We start from the raw sequence: 26,482 nt of genomic DNA on the forward strand, positions 1-26,482 counted from the left end.
AATGACTCAATCATTCAAAGACTCTTTCCCAATTACTGCAAATCACATCAAAACTTATCAAATTCTAAAAAAGTAGCATCTTAAACTTTTTTTGTAATGACTAATGATAATATATATTAGCTAATTAAAATCTTGTAACTATCATTGATTCAAGTCAGAATTAACGTATCGCATCTCTATCATTCAAAGACCTATCGACCAAAAGAGAAAGTTGATCATGGCATCTATCTAAATTGTAAGAGCATTTTATCGTTTAAATCTCATCAACCGAATGTACAGATTAAAAATATGAGGAAAGACATCTCTAAGTATACGAGGAAAGACAAAAACAAACCGAACCGATCTAAAAATCCCAAAAGAAAACCGACGGTGCGGTTTTTAATTTGTTAAAAACCGATCAAAGTCGGATCAATTAAAGTCGGCGTGATGCGGTTTTATCCTAGAACCTGACCCTCAAAAACCGACCGACCGCTCCACTATAATTATATTTATTATAATTCTTTTATATTAGTAGTTATGTTATTATCAGAGGTGGATATGTCTAGTAAGAAGCTGAATATCCTTAATTTTTCCCAACAATGTTACAAAAATGAAAAATATATTATTATATATTAAATGTTCATATTGCTTCCCCTTGATCCAATTTAAGGATGAATATCGGAACCGGTCCGGCCGGAACCAGGGTGGGAACCGAACTTGGTGGAAAAATAGTAACCGAATCGGACCGTCGGTTTCGATTCCTACCGGTTCTTTCCGTGACTTCAATGTTGGAACCGGTCCTCGAGAAATAGCAACATACGGTTCTACCGGTTCCGAGTTCCAAAAATCCACAAGAATATCGTCCCGGTCTCGGCATGCTCACCCTTAATCCAATTGTTCCATACATTTTTGTCGAGATATACCTGATCAATATGGAGAAGAAGTTACGATTTTAAAACTTAAGAAGAGATAAGACGAAGAAAAGTAAGAACCTAAAACAGAGATCAATAGACAATAAAAAGAAAATTTTGTAAAAGTAAAATCACTTAACTACATTCCTACACAAAAATTTCCACGTCAATGAATATTAAATATCGCCGTTGCGTGATAGGCTGTCTGGTATACCGACAACGAAGCGGATCGTGGTCTACGTGGCCACGAGCGTTGTCCGTGCACACCATCCCGGATCTTCGTGGTCGTGGTGATTCGTGGTGGGGAAGACAGAGGACCGCGAAGTTGCCTCTCTCAGCCGGCCCTCTTCTTCTTCCTCTCTCTCCGTTCCTACTCGTCACTGGTACACCACCACCAGTTCGTGCTTCGTGTTGGTCTTCGTGGTTGCGTTGCTCGTGACAAGCATTACAGATGACCTTAAGTAATGAGCTAAAGGCTGAGGTTGCATTTGGCTGTAAAAAAATCTCTAGTTTTCAAAAAAAAATCCAGATAAAGTGAAAATTATGAAAACACATTTGGTTTGATAACTTTTCCAAATTTTCCGAAAAACAAAAAATCTCCTATTTTTAAAAATTACAAAGAACTTGAAAAACTAATAATTATTGTTTTACATACATTTCTTTTCCAAAAGTTTTCTAAAATATAAACACACACACACACACACACACACACATATATATACACCCTAACCCTCACCTACAACCCACTCATCCACTCCCATGACACCTCATGTATATCCTATACCCCACACATACCCTACCCATCCTCACCCAAACCCCACCCTTATTTACATATACCCCACACCCTACCCACCAACCCTTACCTTTAGGCTACCCGGTATGGGGAGCCCTCCACGTTTGAGATGCTTATGTGGAGGGTCTCCCCACGCGTGAACATTGCCCCATTAATGGTGGGTTGGTTGTGACGTGAAGACCATGATGGACGAAGACGAAGCAAAAGATTGGCCTAAAGGCTCTTTTCTCGGGACTCCGGGAGCCTCGGGGCTTCCTTTGGGTGCTAGGGGATTTACCTAGACTTTAGGGGGCTTAAGGGGAGCTAAAGAGAGAAAGTGGAAGAGGAAAGGTGTGAGAATGAATGGAACCCGACACATCTATTTATAGTGTGAAATCCTGATAGACTCGCCGAGTAGGAGAACCTACTCGCCGAGTTGGGGCATGTGGTGGCCTTCTGGTGGTGCCACATGTCCAATTCTGGTGGTGCCACGTCACCCCTTATCGCGTATCAACCTTCAAACTTAGAAAAATCATAACTCTCGCATACGACCTCCGTTTTCGACGTTCTTTTTTTCAATGCGTAGGTAAAATCAAGATCTACAACTTTCATTTAGACTCCGTTAGCTAATTCTCGACTGATCTTAAATTTAACAGTAGGAGGCGTTTAGACTGTTAAATGACCGCGAAGAATTCGTAACTCCTTCATACGGACTCCGTTTTCGTCTATCTTTTTACCGTTGAGTTCCTATTAATGAGATATTCAACTCTCATTTAGGTCGCGTAAGCCAAAACCGCTTGAACTAAAATTCGAGTTTCGGGTCGTGTACTGCTAAGCCGAATCTTGGAAAATCACAACTTCCTCATACGAAGTCAGATTTGGGCGTTCTTTTTATGGATGTTGTCGGTTTAATGTATACTACAAATTTGGTTTAGATCACTAAGGCTAAAAAGTCCTCTATCTTAAATTCACTATTTACGTCTCCCGTTGTCGTGCCGGTTTTGCCGTAAAACTTCGACGGGCCATAACTTCTTCGTTATAACTCGGATTTCGGCGTTCTTTATATGTACGGAAACCTTGTGAGATATTCTACAACTTGGTTAAGATTATTTATTCTAAATAATCTTTTGTTGAAAAGTCATTTTCGACCCCTATTGCCTCTAAATTGACTAGCCCGAATTTGCGGGCGTTACAATTTATCAGCATAAACGTTTACCTCAAGGTATATTATGGTGGTGTGTCTGCAAAAGCAGTATGATATTGTACATATTGATGTTGTATCTCATCCCATTAATTCGATCTTAAAGCTAAGTAAACTCAAAAATCACAACACTTGTGATTCCACTCATTTGTAGACTTGTCTAGAATCCATGATACGATAAATCATTTGATTGGAAATGTAAATGTAGTCATGAAATGCGTCTGCTTAGTCAAGATTCTCCTAATAAATATTCAAGTGCATTACAAAGTTGTACATGTATGAATAGTGTTCTTTCGTGGGTTATGTTTTGAAAAGAAGTAAGAATGAATCTCATAAAATCATTAATATCAGTAGAAGATGACGTGAGATTTGTTGTAAATGAGTAAAAGGAAAATGACTCGGGAGGGTAACCAACTGTTGAGTTTGTTCTCATTTGGTCCCTTACCTTTTTTTCGTACTCAATATACCATCGAACTTGTTCTTTGTGTTCACCATAACCCTTTGACCGACTATCACAGGTCAAAAGCCGGTCAAAAGTGTTATGGTGAAAACAAACAACAAGTTCGATGGTATATTGAATACAAAAAAGGAAAGGGACCAAATGAGTACAAACGCAAAAGTTAATTAACCTCAAGAGTCATTTTCCCTTAAAAATATGAGGAAAAAGACATCTCTAAGTATATGAGGAAAGACAAAAACAAACCTAACCGACCTAAAAATCCCAAAAAAAAAACCAACGGTGCGGTTTTTAATTTGTTAAAAACCGATCAAAGTCGGGTCAAAGTCGGCGTGATGCAGTTTTATCCTAGAACCTGACCCTCAAAAACCGACCGACCGCTCCACTATAATTATATTTATTATAATTCTTTTTTATTAGTAGTTATGTTATTATCAGAGGTGGATATGTCTAGTAAGAAGCTGAATATCCTTAATTTTTCCCAAAAATGTTACAAAAATGAAAAATATATTATTATATATTAAAAGTTCATATTGCTTCCCCATGATTCAATTTAAGGATGAGCATCGGAACTGGTCCGGCCGGAACCAGGGTGGGAACCGAACTTGATGGAAAATAGCAACCGAATCGGACCGTCGGTTTCGGTTCTTACCGGTTCTTGCCGTGACTTCAATGTTGGAACCGGTCCTCGAGAAATAGCAACATACGGTTCTACCGGTTCCCGGATCCAAAAATCCACAACAATATCGTCCCGGTCCCAACACAATCGGTTCTATTCGGTTCCGTTTTCGGTACCGGTTCCGACCGATTCCCCAATCCAAATGCTCACCCTTAATCCAATTGTTCCATACATTTTTGTCGAGATATATCTGATCGATATGGAGAAGAAGTTACGATTTTAAAACTTAAGAAGAGATAAGACAAAGAAAAGTAAGAACCTAAAACAGAGATCAATGGATAATAAAAAGAAAATTTTGTAAAAGTAAAATCGCTTAAATACATTCCTACACAACAATTTCCACGTCAATGAATATTAAATATCATCTTTGCGTGTTAGGTCGTCTGGTATACCAGCAACGAAGGGGCTCGTGGTCTACGTGGCCACGTGTGTTGTCCATGCACACCATCCCGTATCTTCTTGGTCGTGGTGATTCGTGGTGGGGAAGACGGAGGACCGCGAAGTTGCCTCTCTCAGTCGACCCTCTTCTTCTTCCTCTCTCTCCGTTCCTGCTCGTCACTAGTACACCACTACCAGGTCGTGCTTCGTGTTGATCTTCGTGGTTGCGTTGCTCGTGACAAGCATTGTAGATGGCCTTAGGTAATCAGCTAAAGGCTAAGGTTACATATGGTTGTGAAAAAAATCTCTAGTTTTAAAAAAAATCGAGATAAAGTGAAAATTATGAAAACACATTTGGTTTGATAACTTTTCCAAATTTTCCGAAAAACAAAAAATCTCCTATTCTTAAAAATTACAAAGAACTTGAACAACTAATAATTATATAGACCCTAACCCTCACCTACAACCCACACATCCACTCCCATGACACCCCATCTATATCCTATACCCCACACATACCTTACCTATCCTCACTCATACCCCACCCTTATTTACATATACCCTACACCCTACCCACCAACCCTTACCTTTAGGCTACCCGGTATAAGGAGCCCTCCAGGCGTGAGATGCTTATGTGGAGGGTCTCTCCACGCGTGAACATTGCCCCATTAATGGTGGGTTGGTTGTGACGTGAAGACAATGACGGACGAAGACGAAGCAAAGGATTGGCTGACCATTTTTTGACCGTTGAAAAGCATTAAATAAAAATATATATTTTTTATTTTTAATTTATTCTCTCTATATATAGATCCATTTTTACATATATTTTTCAAAACGAACATACAAACTCTTTCAAATCAAACACACACATTCAACAAAAAATGGATGACGATTCTGATGACGAGTTGGTTTTGCACACTATTGTCTACGTCACAAGACAAAAAATGGGGTGCCGACTGTTATATTAGAGGCAGTTGTTTCACAAGACTTATGGTTTTGGAATGCATTCTTTGGTATGGCGGGGTCCAACAACGACTTGAATGTGTTTCAAGCATCTCCGTTATTTAACAACATTTTGCATGGTAAAACACTAGACATGTCATACGTTTCGAATGAAAATGAATATAAATATGAGTATTACCTAGCTGATGGGATATATCCAAAGTATGCTACATTTGTCAAGTCATATTTATTTTCAGCCGATGAAAAACGAAAATTGTTCAAGTTAGCACATGAATCTACACGGAATGATGTGGAACGGGCATTTGGAGTCGTAAAACAAAAGTGGCGCATAATCAAACATCCAACACGGACATGGAATAGGGCAAAACTAACGGCGGTGGTGACTGCTTGTGTTATTTTACATAACATGATAATAGAAGAAGAGGGCAATGCTATTTGTTCATATACCAGGAATGATATACTTAATCCACCTGCGTTAATTAAAAACATAGAAATTTAAAACCTAAATTACTAAAATAAACATACAACATAACAAATAAAACATTACATTACTTAATTAAAAAAAAAAACAAAAAAAAAATTGAGTAAATTACACGAATGGTCCCTATGGTTTAGGTTAATTCGCGCGTTTGGTCCCTAACATATTTTTTAATTCGGAAGGTTCATACTGTTTGTTTTTGTTACACGCATGGTCTCTGTCTTACCTAAAAATACTATTTTGCTCTTAATTTTTTTAATTTATTTAAATAAACACACCCCAACCCCACACTCTCACTTTACCTTACCTATCCCACAATTTTTACTTATTTAAATACTCCATCCGTCCCAAAAATATTGTCCACGTTTGATTTTTGAAGTCTTTCCATGTCAACTTTGACCATAAATAATTTTATTTGTGTTATATATTTTTTTGATGAAACTTATAACAATGAAAATATATTTAAAAAACAATCTATTTATATATCTTGCATAAAAAATTATATAACAAAAAGTAAATTATTTAAGGTCAAAGTTAAACAAAAGAATCTTAAAAAGGCAAACGTGGACAATAATTTTGGTACGGAGGGAGTAATAATCTTTATAGGTAAGACAGGGACCAAACACGTAACAAAAACAAACAGTACGGACTTTCCGAGTTAAAAAATAAGTTAGAGACCAAACACACAAATTACCCCAAACCATAGGGACCATTCGTGTAATTTGCTCAAAAAACTTAAAACATAAAAACCATACACAAATACTACTCGTCGTCGTCACCGTCATCATCGCCCGACGTATTTGACAATCTTAAAAATATACATAAAATTGGTGGCAACGATTTCAACATTTTATCAGCCGCATTATACCAATACAAAATTACCAACAATGGTAAACTGTTTGCCAACCAAAAAACGTGGGAAGTTTGTCGCAATGGTCCAAAATGGGTCCTTTATCCGGAAACGGCGCATTCGGTATCCACCACCGGTTCCAACAAAAGGTCGAGAACGTCCGAGTCAAACATTGGTGTTAACCTCAACCTCAATGAAGAGTTCGACACCACCAAAGGGGAGGGTCCACCGGATGTCCAACTTCGTCGACCACCGGGAAGGGACAAAACGAAAAAGGGGGCGTCTTCTAGCGGAAAATCAACCAACGAGGACGTACTAGCGGAGAAAATCGACAATACTCCAAATTTTTTAGATTTTTTTTATTCAACGGAGGAAGCTCGTCGGCGACAATTAGCACTCACCGGTCTTCAAATTATAAACACGATGCAGCAACTGAATCTCGACCCAAAAAATTTAAGGGTGTTTTTGAAAATTCAACAAGAAGTTCTCGACAAATATCGCAACTAGATTCTATGTTTTTAATGCTTTTTAGTAATTTAGGTTTAATTTTCTATGTTTTTTTTATGTTTTTTTTAATATTTTAGTTTTCATTTTCTATGTGTTTTTATGTTTTTTAGTAATTTAGATTTAATTTTCTATGTTTTGTTTTTTTTTTTTGAACGGCAAATACAAATATATGCTAAAGTACTCTTAAATTATTCCAACTATGTCCACAGTGAGACTTGAACCCCCGACCTCAAAAAGGGAAAGCAACACCGGATACCGTAATATGGTTTCAATTAATATAAAATATTTTTATTATGTTTTAAATTATGTTTTTATTTAATTTAATCATTAAAATAAATAAATAAATAAATAAAATTGTGGAGTAGTGACCATTTCCTATACCTAGTGGGTTAGTGGTGAAGCTGATTCGACGCAAAGGTAACAACACTTTTTCAATGGGTTAGTGGTGACCACTCCTCATGGCCTTATCTAGAATGAGTTATAATGGTCAAAAGTTTTCAACATTAGACTGACCCAAAAAGTAAATATAACAAGATCTTTGCAATTTAGAAACATAAAGGATATAATGTATGAATACATTATATTACATAATATGATCGTGGGAGATGAAGGAATGCAACTAGTAATTGGTCGGATGATATGTTAATTTCCCATTACATGTGCATCAAAGACCTGTTTTTAGTCTTCTAATCATTCTGATGACATCATCAAATGCTGGTTAGCACTTGTTCATTTTTCTAAAAGTATGTTTACAAAAGAATACCATTAGACAAAAGTTCTTTTTTAAGAGAAATAACAGCCAGTGTAACACCATATTATGCAATGCCTGGAACTCAACTATGAACGTTAAAATACCAAGCACACAGAGTCAAAGTCATGAAGATGAAAGTCAACTGGGGTGAGTGCATTATGCATAGTTCCAAAATATAAGATGTAGCATCAACATTTCTTAAATCGGCTTGATCTTGAAATGAAGAGAGATCAGGGAGAACACAAAACACTTCAAGTCCTGAAACATTAATATTTCTGTTACAATCAATATATGGACATCTACAAAGTATACAAGTTTAATAAATAAGGATAAAATGATTCCATTGATGTTGTAATGAATGTTAATCTGAAAAGAGAATCGGTGTAAATTGATCGTCTTTTATATGTAAACTTTGTTCATGTATGTTACATATGTAATATATCAAGTATTTCCATAAATCCATTATTAAATACTTTAATCATCTTTCCAAAGTTTCAATCAGAATTCAGAAATGGGACATTTGGAAATTACAAGCATTGAAAGTGTACCATGTAGCTCATGTTCTTGCCATATCTATAAGAGCAACAAGCGAAGCATGAACCCAGAAACAAGATGCAGTTTATGTGATCACAAACAGACAGACCTTTTGGTTTGAAATCAATAATAGAAATGGATTACATACCTGGACGAGATAATAGAAGATGCGGAGGCCTTCAGGATCATTACTAGTCTGAACATCCATTAGCGACCCAATCTTGGAAGTAGTGAAGGAGATGTGTTCATTCCCCATCACAATCTCAAGCTCTTGTCGTCCTACACGATCTGGTTCTGGCCAGTTGTTGTCATCTTCCTTCATAATCTAACAACCAAACCAAAACCACAACAAATTACCATGTTTCCCTTGCAATGCTCCACAAATTCAATCCGTTACACATATGTTTTCCTTGAAGTTCTGATTTTATAAGTTTTTTTAGGACGAGGTCTCTCAAAAGTTAACAGCCAATCAATTCAAAACCCTAACAGTTTACTAATTAACTAAAGTCACAAACCAAATAATGTCCGTAAATCCGAAAAGTAATAGAGCCTGTTGAAACCCTAACAAACGCAATTATGCCGAAAAAAGAATTGACAGGTGAAGAGAAACACTAACATCGGAATCGGAGACAATACGGCGGCACTCTTTGAGAACAGAAGGGGTGAGGAAGACCTCCTTGCGGATCATGGTGTCGTTCTTGTAGTTGGAGTTGTTGGCGTAGCGGAGCTTCCCGTCAGGTCGGAACTCAAACTCCAAAAATTCATGTCCAAACTTTCCCTTGTGCCCTACGTAGTACCTCAGGTAAAACTCCCCGCCGCCGGTCGCTCCGTTCTCCTCTTCCGCCATTTCTCTTCCGGAGGGTCCTTGGATTTAAATTTTTAAGTTGTAGACACGTTTGGGAAAAAATGATTTGCTGTTTCGTCCCTGTATTAGAAAAAAAAAATCTATTTTGGAAATATTCCTCTCAGTTTCTAAATTTTAAAATGCTTTGTGTAAAGCTTTAGCTTTTTAAAATTTTATTATCATGAGACTTTTTGAAACATTAAGTGCTATATTTGAACAAATACATTAAACAGTGTAGCGATCAAAAGAAAATCTAGTATGTAGTAGTACATGATCAAACAAATTAAGTTACCCTTATGACACAAGCCAATTTTATTCCAATGATAAGTTGCATAACATGAAAACATAACATTGGATACATTCAAGATTTCTACATAATCCATGACATAAGACATGTAAAAGCCACGAAAACGATTAACTTAAAACCAACACGCACAAATGTGGATGAATTACGGACAATCGGTGATGGATTATTATTTTTTGAAGAAGGGATGGTGGTGGTGGTGGTTGTAGAATCACCGCCGGACTCCGCCTGTGGTGCTCCGGCAGGTGCTTCTGCGGCCTTACCTTCAACAACCACGTGAAGCTTCATTCCAGCATAGCAATGTAGCTGCTTACCACATATGAAGTACCTATCTCCTGGTTTTGTCAAAGCAAATGTTGTGTTCCCATTACTACTCGGTTGTAGTACATTGGTCGTGTTGCACCCCTCATATTTATCTCGATTCACCTCCGCCACACTATGACTTGAAGAGTATTGAAAAGCTACAAAAATAAAAGCGTAGATTTAAACAAAAGCAACAGTAACTAACTACTCATTAGTATAACAATAAGAGTTCTTTTTTGAGATAAAGATACTCACAAAGAACATCACCAACGACAAAATGTTTATCTTGAGCCCATGAATCGACATCGGTGGCTATGTCCCAACCAGAGGTGTCACCCACTGTGTACGTTGTGGCTCTACACATCGATGCATAGCCAAGGATGGCTAAAACTGCCACAACTAGGATTGTCATTTGTGGTTATGGCATAGAAAAGGACATGAAATGTTGGTGTTATATATATTAGATCGGTAGATTACCTAATTTCTTGAAAACTGATTTTCTCCAAATGAGCCTTGGTCTATGGTTGATGATCCATTCGAATATATATATATATATATATATATATATATATATATATATATATATATATATATATATATATATATATATATATATATATATATATAACCATGTTTAACTTATTTAATTAATTTAAGCAATCAAATACTTTGCACAGTTTAGGTAATTAATCACAGTTTGTTACTCAAAGTTCAACTTATGCAAACTTAAGTTGATAAGTGATGAATTTTATTGCATAAACTGATTTAAAAACTAAAAATTTGTCCAAGCTATAAAGTGATGAATTATTTGTGAGGTTTAGTTACATGATTTAAGGTTTAGAAAGTTAGATTAATATGTATACCCAAATGCTAGAAAATATGGATTTTTGTGTGAATGTTAGTCTTGATAGAATGAAATTCCTAAGAATGCAACCAACAAAGTAAATAGAATCAATATAAGTTGAGAAATTTGCTAATTTAGCCAAATTTGTTTATTATTTTTCTCAAAATAGCCAAAAAAAAAATGCAAAATAGCCATTAAAATCATAGATGGCTAGATCCATCTCTGATTTTGACATTCCATCTGCTATTTGGTGGGGTCAGTGAGTCCATCTGCTATTTGCCGAAGGTTATAAAAAGACAATTTTTTCGAAATCTATTCCACCAAATCGTAGATTGTTCCATCTACGATTTTACGTTAATTTTTTTTTTAATACTTAGGTTTGACTACAAATTTGGTAAGGTTGACTACGAAATCTGACATTGTTAACTATGAATTCGTACAAATTGATAGATTTTATATAAAATTTAACAAAAAAAGCTTAGTTTATTAGTTATTTCTTTAGAAATCTTGTTTAGGTTCAATCAAAGGGTTTGAGAGAGTTTTCCCAAGTTGGAAGATGGAAAAATAAGGGTATTCCAAAAAAAAAAGGTATTTCTACATGGGAGAGCAAAATCGCAGATGGACCTGGTAAAACTCGTAGATGGAAGCCCATATGCGAATGTCCAAGTCTTTGATGCGTAGGTCGTGCATTAATGACTTGTACGTTTGGAGATGGACTTCCGATTTCATAGATAATCATAATTACCTATGATTTTAGTGGCTATTTTGCATAATTTGCTAGTTTTTGACTATTTTGTGCGAAGTAATTAGCAAAGTTGGTTATATTTGCAAATTTCTCATATAAATATTGGGAATAACATAGTATTATCTGATTCATAAGGAAACGAATACGTCTTTGTATTACCAAAATGTGGAATAGAAAGAAATGGTTGTTTCTTATATTCTCATCAATTATATATACTTTATTTGAAAAAAAAAGAATGTGGATTTTTCTTCATTTTTATTTAAGTTTAAATCTAAATCTAAAATAATATCTTGAAAAAAAAAGGATGTGGATTCTTCTTCATTTTTATATATACTCATGTTCCAGCTTCTGTACTTCCCCACGGGACAGTATTCAGCCAACATCATCTCCTTGAATTCCTCCCACGACATGATATTTGCAACTGGAAGTGTTAAAGCCTCAACATGATCATTCCACCATGATAGGGCTTGATCAAAAAACGTACAGGCCGTGAACTTCACTTTACTTTCTTCTGGACATTCATAAATTTCAAAGACGGACTCGGTCTTCTCGATCCAGGGTTTTAAAGTTATCACCCCACTGGTTCCGTTGAATGTTCGAGGTTTCGCATTAGAAAAATCTTTATAGGTGCATGCTTTGGTAGGCGCTTGATTCATTCCCTGATTGGAGCTTCCTGTTCCTTGACCATTTCCACCTCCATTGTTTCCATTGTGGATGTGAGCCAACGCTGCAGTAACTGCATCGGATACTGCTGCCTGGAATGCAGCAGAGTTTTTTCTCCGATGGAGGCGGTGGTGATGGAGGTGTGTTGTTTCTACGAACGTACCTTCGAGGCATCTTCTGCCATGGAGCAAAAGGATGATGAGCAGATAATGGTTGTTTCGGTGATTCGATTTGTGCTTATAAGTGAAATCATGCAAGGTCAAGAAATAATGAAAACAGAAAACATAACAGATAACATCATCACAAATAAAACACACACTTGTTTCGATTACTGGTAAAGGTTTAGTACATTTTACGTGAAAATTTGGCCTTTATAAGTCCTACAGTACATAGGATAAAAGTCAAACAACATAACACCCCATCGAGTAGTGTAATCACTTAATCGAGGGGTTAACCCTACATACACAAAGCAAAAATGAAAATGAAATAACATCAAGAGCATATGGTGGGTAAGATCGTCATTCATTTGCTTTCAAATATTTTATAACCCCAATCGCTCCCCATGATTCAACACCAAATCCTTAAGTCCTTTAGGCTGGTGACAAAGACTATAATCCTTGACCGGAATTGGCGAGTCCTCACTCCAATTTCCCACTCTTCGAAGATTCTCTACATTTTAACCATTTTCAACCCTTGCAATTATGAAGTTCCATAGGCACTTCCAATGTCCAAACAAACTCATGCGACTGCCACCTTCATCTTCTTGCTACCGTTCCTTCCCTAGCAGCGGTAGTGATTGGACCAAAAGGTCCTTCCATAGACGGCTGCCGATCCTACCTAAACAAATGCTAACACATCTGAACTCTGACTTTGTTGATGAACTAATCTAACTAGTTTGTCCATAGATCTTCCAAGAGATACCCCTGAATTGACCCCATGTAACGACCCGTTTCCGGTATGATGATTCCTTGGTATTTATTTTGAAGTTTTGTAAAGGGACTCGGCGAGTTCATAGCCTGACTCGCCGAGTAGGGACGGGATTTCGAGCACGTGTTAGCTGGCGACTCGGCGAGTCCATATTCTGGACTCGGCGAGTCTGTCCGTCTGGGAGAAACCCTAAATCCCCGGGTTGCCCACTATTTAAGCCACCTTATAGCCCCCAATCTCGCCTCCTTCACCCTCTAAAGCTGTGAGAAAACCCTAATTCGATCTTGAGTGTTTGTTTTAGTGATCTTGTGTGCATTTGTGAAGGCTTGAAGAAGGAGAAGAAGAAAGGTGCAAGGAGAAGGATTCCAGAGCAGAGATTCAAGGGGAAAACAAGAGCTCTTTGAGGTATTCTTCAGTTTTCCCTCTCTTTTATGCCTTAAAACCCTTTCTAGATCTTGTTAATGCCTTTCTCAAAGCTTTATGTTGATATGAAAGCTCTCTTATGCCGAGATAACCTTAGATCTGTTCCTTTAGGAGTTGTAGAGCCCAGATCTATTGCCTTTATGGAGCTATTTTGCATATTAACCCTAGATCTACCCCTTTTAAGCATCTTTTAGCCTTTATTCCCTTGTTCACGCGTTTGTACACGTAAAGTTGGAAACTTTACGTGGTAAATCAGCTTATTGGACTCAGATCTATCATTTGTATGTTTTGGATTCGAGCAGAATCGAGTGTAGAATAGTTGCATGGCGGTGACTCGGCGAGTCGGAAGAACGACTCGGCGAGTCGAGTCGCGAGTCCCCGATTTCTTCCTTTTTTCGCGGTGTCGAATGGGACCAGTGAGTAGTGGAGTGGACTCAGCGAGTTTGAGGGTAGACTCAGTAATGGAGGGACTCGGCGAGTTGTTCATACAACTCGACGAGTCCAAGGCAATCTTCTTAAGCTCAAGAACAACTCGTCGAGTTGTTCATATGACTCGGCGAGTCGGATGAAGATTGTCTGAGTTCTTGGATCGAATGAGTACTCGTCGAGTCGATGCCATACTCGACGAGTAGCAGCGAGTAGGGTCGAGGAGTGAGAACAGGGACTCGGCGAGTTGGCGGCCCAACTCGGCGAGTCAGGTCAACTGTGGGTTGACTTTGACCGAGAGTTGACTTTGTCCGAGGGTTGACTTTGACCAAGGGTAAAAGAGTCATTTTACCCACCGCGGTGTTTAGTATTTGATTGAGTGTGTTTATGGACTTGTAGCCGGGGAGATACCGGAGCAGCAGCAGTTAGCCCTCAGAGCTATTCACTCAGCAGCCAGTTCACGATGTGAGTTTCCCTTCAGTAGGAACGGGTCTACGGCCGCAAGGCCGGCCCGTTTAACTATCAGTAGTTCCGGACCTTGGTCTGATGCAGTAGCTAGAGTGCTTGATGTCTTTGTGATTCAAGCATATTTGTGTTATGTGTTCCGGACTCTGTTCCGATGCAGTATGCAGTTTATGTGTTTATAATAGTTGTTATGTTTAATGCTATGCCATGATCGGTCAGTTCCGGACTTCGGTCCGATGCAGTTAGTTTCGGACTTCGGTCCGATGCAGTTAGTTCCGGACTCCGGTCCGATGCAGTCAGTTCCGGACTTCGGTCCGATGCAGTTAGTTCCGGACTCTGGTCCGATGCAGGGGACAAGGTCCCAGTCAGTTCCGGACTTCGGTCCGATGCAGCTAGTTCCAGACTTCGGTCTGACGCAGTGGGCAAGGCCCAGTATGTGCTTTTATATGTATCGTATGGTATGTGGCAGTCTGGGGGAGCTCACTAAGCTTCGTGCTTACAGTTTCAGTTTTGGTTTCAGGAACTTCCGCAAGCAGAGGGAAGAGCTCGGGATGATGGCATCGCACACACCACAGCTTCAGCTTTTATCCTGGGAGTTGATTTAGTTTTTGATTTTTATATGACATGGATATGATACAGTTTTCCGCACAGTGTTTTATTATTATTATTTTGAGATACATCATGTATGGTTTTATGAAATGACACTCAGATTATGGTTTTGGTTATGTTGAAAAACGAAATTTTTTTGGGTCGTATTTTTGGGTCGTTTCAAGTTGGTATCAGAGCCCTGGTTTGAGGGATTCGGATACACTTCCGGGTGTATCTGAACTCAAACTAAGGGGAAATAAAAAGATTTTAAAAAAAAAAAAGAAAATGTTTTCTAAAAGAATTTTGAAAGCACTTAGAAAGAAAGAAATTTTTTAAACAAGATAAGGGTGTGGTGCATGCGATCAGCCGAGCTCAAGTAAGTACTCCCAAATTACCCATACAAGTTATTTGTTCAGTTTCAGTTTCAGTAGAACAGCATGCTAGTATAGGACTAAGGATCTAGGAGGATGCCTTATGTGCCTGCTTTATGTGTTACAACTTTATGAGTATTGCATGCTAGTATTGAGTAGACAGCAGTAGGATAGCCTGTTTAGGTTATGCCTGATAGTATGAGCTTAGCATTGTACGCTAGAACAGTTTCTCGTTTTGAGAATAGTTTTGCCTGAGTATGTTTCCTTTATCCGAATGCTGCTTGCTTCGTGCTTTGTGGGAGTTCTGAGTGATGGAAGTTAGCCATTAGGTGAACACGTCACACCACATGTGATCAGGGTTGAATAATCCCAGAGTGTTGGAACTGGCCCTATTGCGCAGCTCTTGTTTGAGTCCAACCGTTATAGGGACGGGTCTTTTTACTTGAAGGATTGTCTGATCTTCGTCACATGTGATGGTGTTCAGGTGGTGGTTAATTAGCATTATAAGAAGACCTTCAGCAGCTGAGGACTAGTTGAGTTGAGTCTGAGGTTTCCCTAGGGCAAGCCTAGGATGAGAGTAGCAGAGATCAGTAGTAGTAGAAGTGACTTGGTGGAGTCAAGGCAGTTCTTGAAGAAAGTACGGATAGATGTGGAAGGTAGTATGGGCCCGTACTACTGGAAGCAGAGGATCCGTACTCGAATCAAGAAAGGCTGCGACAAGACCAGGAAGCTAGTTGTAGTATCAATGATCCCTTGAGATATTTCCGTTTTCTGATGTAGTTGTGATGTGTTTCAGAATGGTAGTTTTGCGTTCGAGACCAGCAGCCAGCAGCGGAGGTGCCGGGGAGGGATCAGGTTCAGGCTCGGGGGATGAGCGCATGGATGAGCAGACCCGAGAGTTTCTTTCTTCGGAGATTACGCGCATCATTATAGAGCAAACTCCTGTGATCTTCGGTTCGATCAAGGAGGGGATTCTAGAGCTGATGGATGAGAGATTGGGCACCTTCCGTGCCGAGGTGGCGGCCATGATGGGGTCGCGCACCCTTACTTTCAGGGAGTTCAGGGCATGTGGAGCTCCGGACTATCATGGGGCGCGAGACCCCATAGCGAGCACCAGATGGTTGGCGGATGTGGCCAATGCTTTCCGTACTAGCAGATGTCCCGAGGGGGACAAGGTCAGATTGGCGTCCTGTCTTCTGAAGGACAGGGCACGGGATTGGTGGGAGGAGGTCGGACATGCCATTGGGGATGATGCAGCATTGGACGCCATGACCTGGGCTGATTTCTCTACCAGGTTCAGGGCGGAGTTTGCACCGGTCATTGAGGTGCAACAGCTAGCTAGGGAGTTTCAGGACCTCACCCAGACTACAGAGACAGTGGCGGAGATCACCGCCAAGTTCAGGGAGAGGGCTCTTCTCGTTCCTCAGTACGTAGCTGATGAGGAAATGAAGAAGGCCCGTTATCATGAGATGTTGCGGAGCGATATCCGCCAGTTTGTGAGCCGGTCCAGCTGTAAAACGCTGGAAGATATGATTGCTAGGGCTCGAGAGAGGGAGATTGATCTCGAGATGGAGAAGAAGAGGAAACCGGAGGCGGTTTCGGGTTCAGGCGGTTCGGGCAAAAAGCCCAAGGTTTCGGATCACAGATCTAGGAGTCAGCAGAGCCACGGTCGATGTGGCAAGTGTGGGAGATTGCACGAGGGAGCATGCAAGGCAGGGAGTTCCGGCTGCTACAAGTGCGGTCGGATTGGGCATTTGAGTAGGGATTGCACGGCCCCTGCTACTGCCGTCGCAGCATCAGATCTGATTTGCTTTCAGTGCAATCAGAGGGGACATAAAAAGTCCCAGTGTCCGAGTTTAGCTGTAGCAGGGAAGGTGGCTGCACCTGCCCCTGCTACCTTGAGGATTACAGATGGCCGGCAGGGCCGAGCCGAGACGCCGGTGGCGAAGAGCAGGGGGTTTCAGATGACAGCAGAGGAGGCGCGGGCGACTCCTGATGTGGTGTCGGGTATGTATCTTCCCTTTATCTCTTTATTATTATTGATTGAATATTGCTTATGATTGTATGTTTTATTCAGGGTCGTTCTCTGTGAACGGCATTTCTGCTTTGGTATTATTCGATTCGGGGGCTACCCGATCATTCGTATCACTTGCGCTTAGCAAGAGATTTAGTAGAGCTCCAGGGGAGCTGGATGGTCCATTAGAGGTTGAGATAGCAGATGATAGGACCGTGAGGGTCGACAGAGTGCATAGAGGGTGTTCTCTTCAGTTATTTGACGAGCAGTTTTTAGTGGATCTGGTACCTATTCCTCTGCGAGGAAATAAGGTTATTGTGGGCATGGATTGGCTAAGCCCCAATGGGGCGGTGATTGATTGTGAGCATCAGCTAGTGAGGGTCCGCACTCCCAGTGGGGGAGAGTTAGTGATTCAGGGCGAGAGGCCACAGCGGGGACCGACCTTTTGTTCCGCCGCAAGGGCGAGGCGCTATGTTCAGCAGGGTTGCGCCGACTTTGTAGCTTACGTCTTGGATGCCCGGGAGAAGGGCAAGACGACAGTTGATGATGTTCCTATTGTTCGAGACTACCCGGACGTGTTTCCCGAGGATTTGCCGGGGATACCTCCTGAGAGGCAGGTCGAGTTCAGGATCGACCTAATTCCGGGTGCGGCTCCGATAGCCAAAGCACCGTATCGATTAGCTCCCCCTGAGATGCAGGAGTTGTCTACACAGCTGCAGGAGCTGTTAGACAAGGGTTTCATTCGGCCGAGCAGTTCGCCTTGGGGAGCGCCGATCCTGTTTGTGAGGAAGAAGGATGGGTCGCATCGCATGTGTATAGATTATCGGGAGTTGAATAGGGTAACGGTGAAGAACCGTTACCCACTTTCGAGGATAGACGATTTGTTTGATCAGCTTCAGGGAGCGTCTTGGTTCTCCAAGATCGATCTACGCTCCGGTTATCATCAGATGAGGGTTAGAGATGAGGATGTACAGAAGACTGCTTTCAGGACCAGGTATGGTCATTATGAGTTTGTGGTGATGCCATTCGGGCTCACCAATGCTCCAGCCGCGTTCATGGATCTCATGAACCGCGTGTGTAGGCCGATGTTGGATCGGTCAGTGATAGTGTTCATTGATGATATCTTGGTATATTCCAAGACGCAGGAGCAGCACGAGGAGCACCTGCGGGAGGTGCTGGAGGCTTTGAGGAGGGAGAGACTTTTCGCAAAGTTCTCCAAATGTGAGTTCTGGTTGCGCGAGGTGCAGTTCTTTGGTCACCTCGTCAACCAGAAGGGTATTTTGGTAGATCCGGCCAAGATTGAGGCCGTGATGCAGTGGGAGGTCCCGAAGTCTCCATCTGAGATTCGGAGCTTCCTGGGGTTGGCAGGGTATTATCGGAGATTTATTCAGGATTTCTCCAAGATAGCAGTGCCGCTCACCCGACTGACCAGGAAGTCAGTGGTATTTCGTTGGGGTCCTGAGCAGCAGTCAGCGTTTGAGACCCTCAGACAGAGATTGTGCGAGGCTCCGATCCTTACCTTGCCAGAGGGAGTAGAGGACTTCGTAGTCTATTGTGATGCCTCGATCACAGGTATGGGAGCAGTTTTGATGCAGCGAGGCCATGTGATAGTTTATGCATCGAGACAGTTGAAGCCTCACGAGGCTAATTATCCTACCCATGATTTGGAGCTGGGAGCAGTTGTGTTTGCCCTCAAGATTTGGAGGCATTACCTTTATGGGGTCCATTGTACTATTTACACGGATCACAAGAGTTTGAGGTACCTTATGGATCAGCCGAGTCTAAATATGAGGCAGAGGAGGTGGTTGGATGTGCTAAAGGATTACGACTGTGAGATCCTATACCATCCAGGGAAGGCCAATGTGGTGGCCGATGCCCTGAGCCGCAAAGTGTCGGCGGCCCCTATCAGGGATCTGTGTTTGAGGATGGCAGTGATCACTCCGTTGTTGGAGCGGATCAAGGAGGCTCAGGTGGAGGGCCTCAAGGAGGAGAAACAGAAGTGTGAGAGGATCGTGGGCCGAGTAGCCTCGTTTGATTATGATAGTCGTGGTTTGCTGACGCTTCACGGGAGAGTGTGGGTACCGTACTGGGGTGGAGTACGGCAAGTGTTGATGGATGAGGCTCATAAGTCTCGGTTTTCTATCCACCCAGGGGCGACGAAGATGTATCGAGATCTTCGATCTGATTATTGGTGGCCCTGCATGAAACGGGACGTCGCCTGGTACGTCGAGAGATGCCTGACCTGCCGGAAGGTCAAGGCGGAGCACCAGAGACCTCACGGCCGGATGCAGCCGTTAGACATTCCCGTGTGGAAATGGGAGGACATCACCATGGATTTTGTCACCAAGCTCCCCAGGACCGCACGAGGAGTGGATTCGATATGGGTAGTAGTGGATCGGTTGACGAAGAGTGCCCATTTTATCCCGATCCAGGAAAGTATATCGGCGGAGAAGTTAGCCGATATCTATGTGCGAGAGATTGTGGCACGTCATGGAGTGCCGGTATCGGTGGTGTCTGACCGAGATGTCCGTTTCACATCCAGGTTCTGGAAGCGGTTCCACGACGAGATGGGTACTCGTCTCCATTTCAGCACCGCTTTCCACCCTCAGACAGACGGGCAGAGCGAGAGGACGATTCAGACTCTCGAGGACATGCTTAGGGCATGTGTTCTTGATTTCGGTGGCAGTTGGGATACGTATCTTCCGTTGGCGGAATTTTCGTATAACAACAGTTATCATGCTAGCATTGATCGACCTCCCTTTGAGATGTTGTATGGGAGGAAGTGTAGGACCCCGATTTGTTGGGGCGAGGTCGGTCAGCGGGTCATCGGGAGCACAGAGGTAGTGCTCAAGACGACTGAGTTGATCCAGCAGGTCCGTAGTAGACTGCAGACTGCTCAGAGTCGGCAGAAGAGCTACGCCGATAGGAGGCGTTCGGACTTGGAGTTCCAGGTGGGAGATATGGTCCTTCTGAAGGTCTCACCTTGGAAGGGTGTCATCAGGTTCCGGAAGAGGGGCAAGTTGGGCCCCAGATTTATTGGTCCTTTCAGGGTTTTGGCTCGGGTGGGTCGGGTTGCTTATCGGTTAGATCTTCCTGAGGAGCTTAGTCAGATCCACAACACTTTCCATGTGTCTCAGTTGAGGAAGTGTTTGTTGGATGAATCAGCAGTCGTTCCCCTAGAGGATATTCAGGTTGATAGTAGCCTGAATTATATTGAGAGGACGGTCGCGATTCTGGACCGGAAGACCAACACCTTGAGGAACAAGGTAATTCAGTTAGTGAAGGTGCAGTGGCAGCACCGGAAGGGGTCTGAGTGGACGTGGGAGGCTGAGGAGGAGATGAGAGAGCACTACCCAGAGATATTTGCAGATTCAGCCGTAGCAGACTTCGAGGACGAAGTCTGAGATAAGTGGGGGAGAATTGTAACGACCCGTTCCCGGTATGATGATTCCTTGGTATTTATTTTGAAGTTTTGTAAAGGGACTCGGTGAGTTCATAGCCTGACTCGCCGAGTAGGGACGGGATTTCGAGCACGTGTTAGCTGGCGACTCGGCGAGTCTGTCCGTCTGGGAGAAACCCTAAATCCCCGGGTTGCCCACTATTTAAGCCACCTTATAGCCCCCAATCTCGCCTCCTTCACCCTCTAAAGCTGTGAGAAAACCCTAATTCGATCTTGAGTGTTTGTTTTAGTGATCTTGTGTGCATTTGTGAAGGCTTGAAGAAGGAGAAGAAGAAAGGTGCAAGGAGAAGGATTCCAGAGCAGAGATTCAAGGGGAAAACAAGAGCTCTTTGAGGTATTCTTCAGTTTTCCCTCTCTTTTATGCCTTAAAACCCTTTCTAGATCTTGTTAATGCTTTTCTCAAAGCTTTATGTTGATATGAAAGCTCTCTTATGCCGAGATAACCTTAGATCTGTTCCTTTAGGAGTTGTAGAGCCCAGATCTATTGCCTTTATGGAGCTATTTTGCATATTAACCCTAGATCTACCCCTTTTAAGCATCTTTTAGCCTTTATTCCCTTGTTCACGCGTTTGTACACGTAAAGTTGGAAACTTTACGTGGTAAATCAGCTTATTGGACTCAGATCTATCATTTGTATGTTTTGGATTCGAGCAGAATCGAGTGTAGAATAGTTGCATGGCGATGACTCGGCGAGTCGGAAGAACGACTCGGCGAGTCGAGTCGCGAGTCCCCGATTTCTTCCTTTTTTCGCGGTGTCGAATGGGACCAGTGAGTAGTGGAGTGGACTCAGCGAGTTTGAGGGTAGACTCAGTAATGGAGGGACTCGGCGAGTTGTTCATACAACTCGACGAGTCCAAGGCAATCTTCTTAAGCTCAAGAACAACTCGTCGAGTTGTTCATATGACTCGGCGAGTCGGATGAAGATTGTCTGAGTTCTTGGATCGAATGAGTACTCGTCGAGTCGATGCCATACTCGACGAGTAGCAGCGAGTAGGGTCGAGGAGTGAGAACAGGGACTCGGCGAGTTGGCGGCCCAACTCGGCGAGTCAGGTCAACTGTGGGTTGACTTTGACCGAGAGTTGACTTTGTCCGAGGGTTGACTTTGACCAAGGGTAAAAGAGTCATTTTACCCACCGCGGTGTTTAGTATTTGATTGAGTGTGTTTATGGACTTGTAGCCGGGGAGATACCGGAGCAGCAGCAGTTAGCCCTCAGAGCTATTCACTCAGCAGCCAGTTCACGATGTGAGTTTCCCTTCAGTAGGAACGGGTCTACGGCCGCAAGGCCGGCCCGTTTAACTATCAGTAGTTCCGGACCTTGGTCTGATGCAGTAGCTAGAGTGCTTGATGTCTTTGTGATTCAAGCATATTTGTGTTATGTGTTCCGGACTCTGTTCCGATGCAGTATGCAGTTTATGTGTTTATAATAGTTGTTATGTTTTATGCTATGCCATGATCGGTCAGTTCCGGACTTCGGTCCGATACAGTTAGTTCCGGACTCCGGTCCGATGCAGTCAGTTCCGGACTTCGGTCCGATGCAGTTAGTTCCGGACTCTGGTCCGATGCAGGGGACAAGGTCCCAGTCAGTTCCGGACTTCGGTCCGATGCAGCTAGTTCCAGACTTCGGTCTGACGCAGTGGGCAAGGCCCAGTATGTGCTTTTATATGTATCGTATGGTATGTGGCAGTCTGGGGGAGCTCACTAAGCTTCGTGCTTAAAGTATCAGTTTTGGTTTCAGGAACTTCCGCAAGCAGAGGGAAGAGCTCGGGATGATGGCATCGCACACACCACAGCTTCAGCTTTTATCCTAGGAGTTGATTTAGTTTTTGATTTTTATATGACATGGATATGATACAGTTTTCCGCACAGTGTTTTATTATTATTATTTTGAGATACATCATGTATGGTTTTATGAAATGACACTCAGATTATGGTTTTGGTTATGTTGAAAAACAAATTTTTTTTGGGTCGTATTTTTGGGTCGTTTCACCCCATCAAAGAACCGGAACAACAACCGCACAAACCAAACCCCGCTCAGCAAGACACGACCCACTAATAACTCTTGGCATGCAAAAAAATGGCATATGGAAACTTTCCCGATAAATTAACTATATTACTCATACAGGTGCTTCCATTCTTAGGTAATTAGGGCATAACGTTTCACACATACGCCAACATGGAATTATAAGCATAAAGATTAAAACTTGAAAGAGAAGAATATGATACATACCCGTAGTGTCTCAGGGTTCTGCTTCCCCTTCCTGCCGAAGCACCTATAATGGAACCCGTGCTACCCTAACCACTAAGCGTGGGCAATTCGCCCTGATATGGCCAGGATGATGACAACGATGACACAATTCTACCTCCAAGGTGCATTCTTGGCGGAGGTGGCCCTTCCATCTGCACATGCCACATTTAGACTTGCCACGCATATGCTCATGTGCTCCTTCATCCTTCGTGTAAACATCGTGACCCTTCAGTCCTCTAACACTAGACATGACAACATCTAAATGCCCAGATGTTGTTAGGCGAGTAAGACCATGAGTCCGCTTCCTTTTCCCCAGTCGCCTCTCCCAACCAATCTCCTGCTTCTAAATCACCTCGACCATCCCATTAACCGCCTGAACACCCGAGATCTGATCCTCGAACCTGGCAACCAATCTATCAGTGACACGACCAATGATGTCGGGTAACTCCTCGTGTAAAGCTCGTGAAACCTCGATGGCAATCCAATCATGGGATTGATCTCCCGGAAGTCATGGTGCATAACACACCTCCGATCCCTCACGACAAGAGCTAGCAGTAGGATCCTCCTTCCTGAAGTATTCTAGATGTAACATCCCAAAAATACAGGCCAAAAATTTCATTTTTAAATACGTCATTATAAAACCAACAGTGTAATAAAACATCCGTAATATCATGTCATGTCAAAACCAAAGTAGAAATAATCAAACGTGTTATCATAAAATAATATCAGAGCGTAATCCCCAAGATCTCATGTGCGGAAAACCATAGTGTGATGCGCTGCGATCAAGCCGACTCCTTTCCTTTAAACACGAAGTACCTGAAACCAAAACTGAAAACGTAAGCACGAAGCTTAGTGAGTTCCCCCATCATACCACATACCATACAATCACATAGCATACATAATGTCGGACAATTATGGGGTGCCCGACCTACCCGATATGGCCATTCTGGGGTGCCGACCTACCCGGTACGGTCATTCTGGGGTGCCGACCTACCCGTGTCAAGCCATTCTGGGGTGCCGACCTACTCGTGTCAAGCCATTATAGGGTGCCGACCTACCCGTGTCAAGCCATTCTTGGGCGCCGACCTACCCGTGTCAAGCCATTCTGGGGCGCCGACCTACCCGTGTCAAGCCATTCTGGGGCGCTGACCTACCCGTCGGTCCTAACAACCGACCCTCGGGGACTATTCCACCCCCTACTTCTACTATCACATATATAATAACGTAAACATACTATCAGACATATCTGGGGTGTCCGATCTACCCTTTGGTCCTAACGGCCGAACTTGGGGACATTTCCCCTCCTACTATCACTATCACATATAACCTATCATGCCAACATATAAACATATCATCACATACTGTCATACATATTTGGGGTGTCTGACCTGTAACATCCCCCTCTGGCACGTATCACAATATTGTCCGCTTTGGGCCACTCGGCACGAGGACTTCCCAGGGGGTCACCCATCCTGGTACTACTCCCGCCCGAGCACGCTTAACTGCAGAGTTCTTATGGGATCTGCTGCCCTCACGGCTTTAAAACGCGTTGTGATAGGGAAGGTATCCACACCCCTTATAAGGAATGCTTAGTTCTCCTTCCCAGACGATGTGGGATCAGATCTAACCCACTTTAAGCGTGCTCGGGCGGGAGTAGTACCAGGATGGGTGACCCCCTGGGAAGTCCTCGTGCCGAGTGGCCCAAAGCGGACAATATTGTGATACGTGCCAGAGGGGGATGTTACAAATGGTATCAGAGCCAGGGCACGGGTCGATGTGTTCGACGGGGACGTCGAACCCTATAATGGGGGGGTGAAAGTGGGTTAGATATGATCCCACATCGGCTGGGAAGGAGAACTAAGCATTCCTTATAAGGGGTGTGGATACCTTCCCTAACACAACGCGTTTTAAAGCCGTGAGGGCAGCAGATCCCATAAGAACTCTGCAGTTAAGCGTGCTCGGGCGGGAGTAGTACCAGGATGGGTGACCCCCTGGGAAGTCCTCGTGCCGAGTGGCCCAAAGCGGACAATATTGTGATACGTGCCAGAGGGGGATGTTACATGACCTACCCTTCGGTCCTAACAACCGAACTCTACTACTATCACATATACATATCATGCCAGCATATAACATATCAGGTAATAGCAAACCTAGATGATATCACAAAGACAATCATCTAACATATAACTCCTCCTGGTGGGCCAGCATTGTGGCCGTAGATCCACCGCTACTGGAAGGTAACTCACCTCACATTGCTGAAGTCCCGAAGACACAATCCCACACTTGCTGAAATCCCGCAGACTCGACCCCAGCTGCTGGCTGACAGATTCCCGAACTGTCAACACCAAAATAACACCCAATTAATAATTGGGTCCTAATACATAACCATACGTATATTCTTTGGGTAATTACTACATTACCCCTGGCTTGGCTTATTCAAGCCCAAGGCCCAATCCATAGGCCCAAGGTCAACTAGGAAATCAAAGTCCAACATATGGCCCAATTTTCCAAATTGGGCCTAGGCCTATACATGGTCTCATTCTGAGGCCCAACATCATATAATCATTCAGGCCCAAACTATGGCCCATCTATGGCCCAATTTTCCAAATTGGGCCCAAGCCCCTTACATGGGCCTTACCCTAGGCCCATTAAATTATTCTAGTCTAATTGCTTGACTTTGGATGACCCATTAATAACCCGATCATCAAGGCCCAAAAGGAAGGCCCAACAATAAACCCAAGTGAAATTAGGGTTTCCCATAAAATGATGATTAGGGTTAAGTTTCCTACTTAACCCATTAAGGACTTAATCCATTAAGTCCATTATCGCTTAGATTAATCTTTGCCAAAGTTTATTATTTAATATCTCAAGTTATTAAATAATTCTCGTGTGCTTCCCGATTAATTCTAAAAAATTAGAGTTTAATTGGCATTAGTGTTTTCCAACCCAAAGACTAACCCGTTTATTAACTTGTTGGGCTTCTAGATCAATTAGGGCTTTATTGGGCCTACTAGGCCCACTAGAATGTCATTAAGCCCATTAGGGTTTTATTAGGGTCCATTAAGGTTTTATTAAGCCCATTAAGTCTTATTAGGCCCATTAGGGCTTCCTTGGGCCCATTAGGGTTTCAAACCCTCCAAACGAATCAACACAATTGAGACAAGGCACGCCGCCACCCGTCATGGCGGCCGGTGGCGGCAGGAGGCGGCAGCCACCACCTATCGGTGGTGGTGATGGATTTTCTTCACTATTCAAATTTGTTACAATTGCAATACCCAACCGATTAACACACGCACACCCTAATCTAATTACAAAACATATACACACAAAATTACACCCACCAGCGGTGGTTGACGACGGCATGAGGCGGCAGTGGCTTTTCCGGCCAAATAAAACACA

General features: G+C 42.6%; 2 protein-coding genes across 2 annotated transcripts; both read right to left on the reverse strand.

Moving 5' to 3' along the window:
- Positions 1-7,781: 7,781 nt before the first annotated feature.
- Positions 7,782-9,374, reverse strand: LOC145088718 (protein mago nashi homolog). The gene is made up of 3 exons (XM_079027109.1): positions 9,077-9,374; positions 8,609-8,785; positions 7,782-8,184 (listed from the first exon to the last, which is right to left on the reverse strand). The coding sequence occupies exons 1-3, from the start codon at positions 9,305-9,307 to the stop codon at positions 8,125-8,127; spliced, it is 468 nt and encodes a 155-aa protein (XP_078883235.1). The 5' UTR covers positions 9,308-9,374; the 3' UTR covers positions 7,782-8,124.
- A 218-nt stretch (positions 9,375-9,592) lies between these two features.
- LOC145088717 (stellacyanin-like) lies at positions 9,593-10,349 on the reverse strand. The gene is made up of 2 exons (XM_079027108.1): positions 10,167-10,349; positions 9,593-10,069 (listed from the first exon to the last, which is right to left on the reverse strand). The coding sequence occupies exons 1-2, from the start codon at positions 10,321-10,323 to the stop codon at positions 9,675-9,677; spliced, it is 552 nt and encodes a 183-aa protein (XP_078883234.1). The 5' UTR covers positions 10,324-10,349; the 3' UTR covers positions 9,593-9,674.
- Between the last annotated feature and the right edge of the window lie 16,133 nt (positions 10,350-26,482).

This window comes from Lactuca serriola, chromosome 2 (genome assembly GCF_051521515.1).
Source record: "Lactuca serriola cultivar US96UC23 chromosome 2, Lser_US96UC23_V15, whole genome shotgun sequence".
Taxonomy (NCBI): Eukaryota; Viridiplantae; Streptophyta; class Magnoliopsida; order Asterales; family Asteraceae; genus Lactuca; species Lactuca serriola.

What these genes read in the sequence shown, in the direction of transcription:
- LOC145088718 (XM_079027109.1), bottom strand. Translation starts at nt 9,307, where the DNA reads ATGGCGGAAGAGGAGAACGGAGCGACCGGCGGCGGGGAGTTTTACCTG. An exon ending in GTATTGTCTCCGATTCCGAT is followed by an intron (nt 8,786 to 9,076) that starts GTTAGTGTTTCT and finishes TTTGGTTGTTAG; the next exon opens with ATTATGAAGGAAGATGACAA. An exon ending in TCTTCTATTATCTCGTCCAG is followed by an intron (nt 8,185 to 8,608) that starts GTATGTAATCCA and finishes TTAATGTTTCAG; the next exon opens with GACTTGAAGTGTTTTGTGTT.
- LOC145088717 (XM_079027108.1), bottom strand. Translation starts at nt 10,323, where the DNA reads ATGACAATCCTAGTTGTGGCAGTTTTAGCCATCCTTGGCTATGCATCG. An exon ending in TGTCGTTGGTGATGTTCTTT is followed by an intron (nt 10,070 to 10,166) that starts GTGAGTATCTTT and finishes TTATTTTTGTAG; the next exon opens with CTTTTCAATACTCTTCAAGT.